Source organism: Electrophorus electricus, chromosome 5 (genome assembly GCF_041902795.1).
Source record: "Electrophorus electricus isolate QZ-2024a chromosome 5, ASM4190279v1, whole genome shotgun sequence".
Lineage (NCBI taxonomy): Eukaryota > Metazoa > Chordata > Actinopteri > Gymnotiformes > Gymnotidae > Electrophorus > Electrophorus electricus.
This window is the reverse complement of record NC_137501.1, coordinates 4,245,001-4,252,346: the sequence shown is the minus strand read 5'-3', so window position 1 is coordinate 4,252,346 and position 7,346 is coordinate 4,245,001. Positions and strand designations below refer to the sequence as shown.

The 7,346-nt window shown below is 47.1% G+C and overlaps 1 protein-coding gene across 1 annotated transcript in view; it reads left to right on the top strand.

The window, feature by feature from the left end:
- The first annotated feature begins 826 nt into the window (after positions 1-826).
- The window catches only part of gas2l1 (growth arrest-specific 2 like 1), a 26,414-nt gene continuing 19,894 nt past the window's right edge, over positions 827-7,346 (top strand). The window contains exon 1 of the mRNA XM_027006297.3: positions 827-3,277. Within this exon, the coding sequence (XP_026862098.2) occupies positions 2,597-3,277 (681 nt within the window). The 5' untranslated portion in view covers positions 827-2,596. The remainder of the gene's footprint in view (positions 3,278-7,346) is intronic.

The following is a 7,346-nucleotide window of genomic DNA, read 5'->3' as shown; positions in this document are numbered from 1 at the left end:
GAAACTAAATCTGCGTAATTTTCTTGCCAGGAAATGGATTCGCTCGTATGAATTACGTCGCTTGCAAATTGCAACATGTAATATTTGATTACAGTGAAAGAATACTCGGGTTTATGATGGCTCAGGTTAAAGGCCTTCCGCTTTAGTAGCTAGGAAGCTTGATAACATGACACGTGATGAGCAAAGATCGACGTTTATTTCAAGAGCACGTAATGCAAAATCATTTGGAGAAAAGCTTTCAGAATGTTGGTTTTGCATGGCGTGTGTGCTTGTTGTACTGTAGGCGCTGGACGTATGTTGCATCACTCGTTTAAAGACTAGCTTGCATCTTTTTAAAACTAAAGAAATGTATTTAATTGTGCAACTTCCAAGGGCTTTGTGGATGTGGGCGGAACAGCGCAGTCAGTACGGGAGTGTCCCAACAAGGGCGGCGCGGGGCACCAACCTCGCGTGCTTTCCTGCAAGCCTGGACCTGTTTGCTTGTCTAAGTATGAATTTGTCTGCATGTAATGTCAAGCGTACAATGGGCTTTTAAAAAAAGACTACCAAACCCAAGGCTGGTAACGTGGGAGCTGTAAGGAGGACTTAGTGGTTGTGGTTTAGACCAGGGGCAGCACTAATAAACCTGCCTTTTAATGTGTAGCTCTGGGAAGATTTTGATGCCGGAGAGTTGATTCATCCAAGTCTGGGAAAATGATCTCACCCTCCCGCTGTCCGGCTTTCTTAAAGAAACAGCCCACACATTTCAAATCAAAACAAGAGCCCCCTCCCTCTTGGGCTGGAGAATGATCTCGCACTTCAGTAGTGCTGGAATGTTGCAGAGAGGGCAAAAAAAACCAAACCAATCAAGCGTCCACCTTTCTTCCCTGTTCTGGAAACAGTTTAATGTGACACGTTGATGAGTTGGAACATTCAACGCGTACTTCTATTCCATCACTTCCTGCGTAGACAACCCGGGGGGGGGGTAGCTGATGATCAAAATTAATACATAAAAATGTTCGTGTTCTTCTTCAGGACATGCATCACACTGATAAATTGCTATGTGCTAACGTTTCAGACATGAGTTCGTGATTTATTAATGCGATCGTTTGAAACGTCTATGCTTTGATTTACTGTGTAATTGTGTAATTGCCTTTAGTATTCGACATCTTTTCTGCTCCTGTCGTAGCACGTTCGCCCGTGCAGCTCACTCTCTAACGGTTCAGTTGTGTTGCGTGTTTTCATGGTTAAACTGCAATTATTCCAGGACCCCGAACGAACATCCCGATAAATGCATTAGAGGATGTCTTGCTAAGTCACGCCTTTTGACACCCGGGACTCCGTCGAGACTTACTGGTGCTCGGCCCGCGGACGCTGGACTGTCCCGACGAGGACAGAGACGCGGTGACTAACGCAGCTATGATGTCCTGGCGACTGCCTTTGTCCGCCTGTTCAAGCGAAAAGGAAAACAGTCCCTTTCATCTGTTGACGACGAAGTCCGCTGGCGGAGATTTGGATTAGCAAAGCGAAACGGACAGCGACCACGCCGTTGGGAAGCCGGAGCCTCGAGCCGCGTGAACGATTGAAAGGGTGCCGTTTGTTTCAATTTGACAACGCGTGTGTTGTAAAGACTCCGGACGACGCGATGGGACAGTGGAGATAAGTCTGTGCTTTACCATGCGAACCCTTCGCTACATCTCCGGTGATTAGGGTAACCCTAAGACGCTCAGATCTTTGGACGGTTATCACGTCTGACAGGCGGCGAATGTTAACGGGTTACACGTATAGTGTGATTTGCCGCGACAGGAAGCCTACAACTCCGCGTTAATTCGCCGTCGATCTTAAGACACAAATGAACAGGCTGTAGTTTTGTCAGAATGCCCGTCCAGGCCTACCGTTCACTATTTGCATAGATCAACTGTCTCTTAACAGCGACTTTATTTGAATAGAATTTCTAACTGTAAATATTTGCCAACGCATTTGCTGTGGTTTTAGTTTGTATTCATTTTTGCCCCACGGACACGGAGGGTGTGCTATAAGATGGAGGCTTGACTGTCCTCTCGCCGCTGCCGTGCTGCCCGGTAACGAGATCGCGCCTCCGCCGATAGCACCTCCGCGTCCCCGGCGCGTGAGGCACTACGGGAGCGACGACTCGCACTGCGCGAGATCACGGACACGGCAGAGCGTTTGGTCTTAAGCTTCGGCGAGTACGTCTGCATACGGAGCGGAGCAACAACAAGAAAAAGAAAACAAACAAACAAACAAAAAAAAAAACCCTCGTAGGCCCACTGCCCGAGTGGGTGCGATAACGATATGGGTGACTAAGGCTCTGTGTGTGTGTGTGGTTTGTCCCGCAGGAGCCTGATAAATCTCCGTGTGCTCTTTTACGGAGACATCCGGAATCGATGGTCCACTGCGGCGTCGCGTGGCAATGCGCGCGGTTGACACCGAATACGGATCTGTCACGAACCTCATCCGTTAAACCGGGGAGTTTGGTGACCGGCTCCCTTATTTGGTTATGTTGCAATCCGCAGCGTGCGTTGCGGAGTCTTAGCGTATATACCGGCACAGTCGGGAGTCGTATCGTGCCTTTATTGACTCGCGTATTTTCCACAACATGGCAGATCAGACCAACATCCAGTCGTCCGCGTCGAAAAGCATCAGGCCGTTTAGGTCCAGTGAGGAGTACCTGTACGCTATGAAGGAGGACCTAGCCGAATGGCTGAACGCCCTCTACGATCTAGACATCACGGCTGACACCTTTATGGAGAGCCTGGAGACCGGATGCGCGCTCTGCAGGCACGCCAACAACGTGAACCGCGCCGCGCACGACTTCCAGAGAAGCTGTCCGGACGCTGCGAAGTCCCTTCGGATGCCGGGCAAAGACGTTGTCTTCCAGTCGCGCAATGTTGTGCCCGGCTCGTTCTTGGCACGCGACAACGTGTCCAATTTCATCAGCTGGTGTCGGCAGGAGCTGTGGATCAAAGATGTCCTGATGTTCGAGACCAACGACCTGGTGGAACGGTGCAACGAAAAGAACTTGGTTCTGTGTCTACTGGAGGTCGCGCGTCGGGGCTCCAAGTTTGGCATGCTCGCCCCCATGTTGATACAGCTCGAAGAGGAGATCGAGGAGGAGATCCGGGACGAGGAAAGCCAGTCCGAGAGCTTGCGCGAGCACAGCCCACCGAGCAGAACGTTTGGCCGTCAGAAGAGCACCGGCGACTCCGACTCGGAGCTCGTCGAGAGCTGGCAGCAGCAGAAAAGGGTTCTGTGCGATATGCGCAACCTGGACGAACTGGTGAGTGTGTTCTTTCACTTAATAGGGGGTTTGTATGTCTCTGTGTATGTCCAAGCCAAGTGACCAACGTTACACATTGTTGAGACTTGATAGGTGTTACCAGATAAATTTCACTGCTCTGGCGCTGGAATGGTCCCAACACATTTAATCATGAGGTTAGTCAAAGTTAGTCAAATTTTGAGGTTGTTTTGTAGCTGTGCATGTGGATCGCTCCAGTTCCTTTTTTTAGAATCACTGGTTTTAGTAACAGTGTTACACACAGCCGGTCCAGGACAACAGTCACTGGTTTTAGTAACAGTGTTACACACAGCCGGTCCAGGACAACAGTCACTGGTTTTAGTAACAGTGTTACACACAGCCGGTCCAGGACAACAGTCACTGGTTTTAGTAACAGTGTTACACACAGCCAGTCCAGGACAGCAGTCACTGGTTTTAGTAACAGTGTTACACACAGCCGGTCCAGGACAACAGTCACTGGTTTTAGTAACAGTGTTACACACAGCCGGTCCAGGACAGCAGTCACTGGTTTTAGTAACAGTGTTACACACAGCCGGTCCAGGACAGCAGTCACTGAATTTAGTAACAGTGTTACACACAGCCGGTCCAGGACAACAGTCACTTGTTTTAGTAACAGTGTTACACACAGCCGGTCCAGGACAGCAGTCACTGGTTTTAGTAACAGTGTTACACACAGCCGGTCCAGAACAGCATTCACTGGTTTTAGTAACAGTGTTACACACAGCCGGTCCAGGACAACAGTCACTGGTTTTAGTAACAGTGTTACACACAGCCGGTCCAGGACAGCAGTCACTGGTTTTAGTAACAGTGTTACACACAGCCGGTCTAGGACAACAGTCACTGGTTTTAGTAATAGCGTTACACACCTGGTCCAGCACAATTGTCACTGCCACAGTGTCTCCTCCAGTTGTCCAGTTACCTCTGTTACTGCAGTTGGAGTTCTTATGAATGTAACTTACATAAACCTGAGTGCAATGCCAAACAGTTTAGACACTATTTTACAGTGGTAACAGTTCAGTATGATCTCTTTGTAACTAATACTGGGGTGTATGAAGGTGTATTTGTGTGTGTTAGTCTAAGTGGGTGTGGAAGTGACTGTGTGAGCATGTATATGCATATTTAACTGTGTATGGGAGCAGGTGTATGTGTGTGTGTGTGTGTGTGTGTGTGTGTGTGTGTGTGTGTGTGTGTGTGTGTGTGTGTGCGCGCGCGCGCGTGTGTGCGGGGGATGGGGAGGGGCTCACCAGCTAGAACAGGTAGAGATGAGTGCTCGCTGCTCATACCGCCAGGGGCATGGGTTTGATTACCAGGAACTCACTTACTGGCATAGTGCTGTGGTCCTGATCCCAGGTCAGTGCTGTCTCCACTCTCAGATGCTTTGTTAATATGAGGATGGCAGTAACAACTTAATTCCTTCTTTCTGTGCAGACTGTAAACACGGATTAATCAGTTTGATCAGTGGGGGTCCTTGACACTGTCATGTTTGTCTTGCCATAACATGCCTCCTCCAACCCTACTCCTGAAGATCCCTAGAGAACTTAGTTACAGCAACAGCTCCTGTAGATCTGCTATCCTGTAGAATTTAGCACTAACCCTCATCAATAGGTGAATCTTATTATTATCTTCAGAAATTTACTGCATAAAGTGTCACCACTGAGTTACTATAGAGCTGACAGACATTGAACCATTTGACAAAATTTCATGGACTGTAGCAGAGTTACTGTTGTACTGAGGTGGATCTCTGAGTTAGTTTATGACACTGTTGTACTGAGGTTCTGACATTGGTCGGTAACAATAAGCCTGATTTTGGCTGTGTATATGTGATGGGCAAAGGTAGCTAGCTGCGTGAAGAGTCTGGACCTGGGCTGATAGGGGTAGAGGGTTAAAATGAGGATTAAGATTTAAAGTGAGGTTTAAGGTGAGGATTAAGGTTTAAGGTGAGGATTAAAGTTTAAAGTGAGGTTTATGGTAAGGATTAAGGTGAGGATTAAGGTTTAAAGTGAGGTTTAAGGTGAGGATTAAGGTTTAAAGTGAGGTTTAAGGTGAGGATTAAGGTTTAAGGTGAGGTTCAAGGTGAGGATTAAGGTTTAAAGTGATGTTTACGGTGCGAATCACAGCTGTTAAATGAATTTATGTGACTTTTAAACACATCTTTGTGGCGTACGTTATATTTGTCTGTTTTTAAAACATTTATTTTTAGATTCCTAAAGAGTTTCCTGGCATGTATCTGGTCCTGTTCTGGGATCAGTATGTCTGTGGGTTGTTGTATTATAAGTAATGACAGCACTGCGTGCATAATATAGTTCTTCATTTTATTACCTTAATTGGATAAAACTGTAAATTAGCAGCAGCTAAGAGAGCAATTAACTTCAATTAACTTTATAGAAAAAAGTGAATGAAGGTGAAATCTCCAAAGGTCCTGTTAGTTTATTAATAGTTCCATCTATTCCTATTTCCACAACACTATCTTAATGGATCTGTCATAGTTAATTTTCGTTGTGCGTTTACTGATTGGCTGCATGCACCATGCAGAAGCCGTTCGGTCCCGCCTCCATGTCCCGCCTCTGTGTCTCTTAAGCCCAATTTCTTGAAGAGAAGGGCGGTGTGTACGAAACAGATGGCATCTCCTCACACGTGAGCGTCCATAGTTGTAGATCCAGGTGGAATTGTTTCCTGAGAATGCAGGATTTGCAGCCTGAGACCCATGGTAACGTATCCAGCTGCTGCTGTTAGCTCCGCCCACCACTGAGACCCCGCCTCCAGACTCCCAGCAGCTGGAACCAGGGCTCTTTGGGTGGGTGCAAAGGAGATAGTCAGTCTCCTCTCTCCCTTTGCTGGAATAAGCAATGTACCTTCTCAGAGCCAAGATTCTCCATCCTATGTGGCATCCTGTATAGCAGGTTGAGGGGCCTCACAGGACGGGCGATAATAAACGTCAACATAAAGCCAATTTGAGTCGCTTCACTTCAGGTTGGTAACGTGAACGTAGCCTAAGAGTTTTGTGTTACTGTGTAGACGTGAGAGGAGTAGCCTGTGTGACCCACCCCAACAGGGACACGCCCAGCCTGGCTGTGTGTCTGCATAGTGTGACATGGGTTGTGGCCATCGTGCCCATGGTCTTGTGTGGTTGGTTATTGATTGAATTGCTAGTTGGTGCAGCACTGTATCTGAATGGCCACGTAATGTCATAAAGCACAATTGTGTGCCTCTTCTTTGGGCATTTTTATTGCATGATTTTTTAAAAAATGTGTTGCTCTCTCTGTCTTTCTCTCTCTCCCTCCCTCCCTCTCTCTCTCTCTCTCTCTCTCTCTCTCTCTCTCTCTCCCTCCCTCTCTGTCTCTCTCTCTCCCTTTCTCTGTCTCTCTCTCTCTCCCTCCCTCTCTCTCTCACTCTCTCTCCCTCTCTCTCTCTCCCTCTCTCTCTCTCCCTCCCTCTCTGCCTCTCTCTCCCTTTCTCTGTCTCTCTCTCTCCCTTTCTCTGTCTCTCTCTCTCTCTCCCTCCCTCTCTCTCTCTCTCTCCCTCCCTCTCTCTCTCCCTCCCTCTCTCTTTCACTCTCTCTCTCCTTCCCTCTCTCCCTCCCTTTCTCCCTTACTCTCTGTCATTACCTGCTCCTGCTTGTCTAATTACTGAGTTTGTTATATTGACAGAAAAAAAGAACACTCTGCACTGTCTTAGACAATCAGATACACACGCAGAAATCACACATCTACGAGTGCGCACACACACACACACACACACACACACACACACACACACACACACACACACACACACACACACACACACACACACACAGCATAAATACACACACATCACTGCACAGCAAAATTCTTTTTTTTGCTTCCCAAGCTACAACTCGGGAACCTTACATTTTACTCTGAATTTGAATCTGTTTTTAAAGTTTTCTTTCACATATGATTTCTAAGTTTGTAAATTTGTAAATATTTATTAATAAATAAGGCTGGTATTACATTGTGTACAAACGTACACAATGTGATTTAGTGTGATTTAGACTTGTTTTATTCATTTCGGTCACAGAATTTGGATTTAA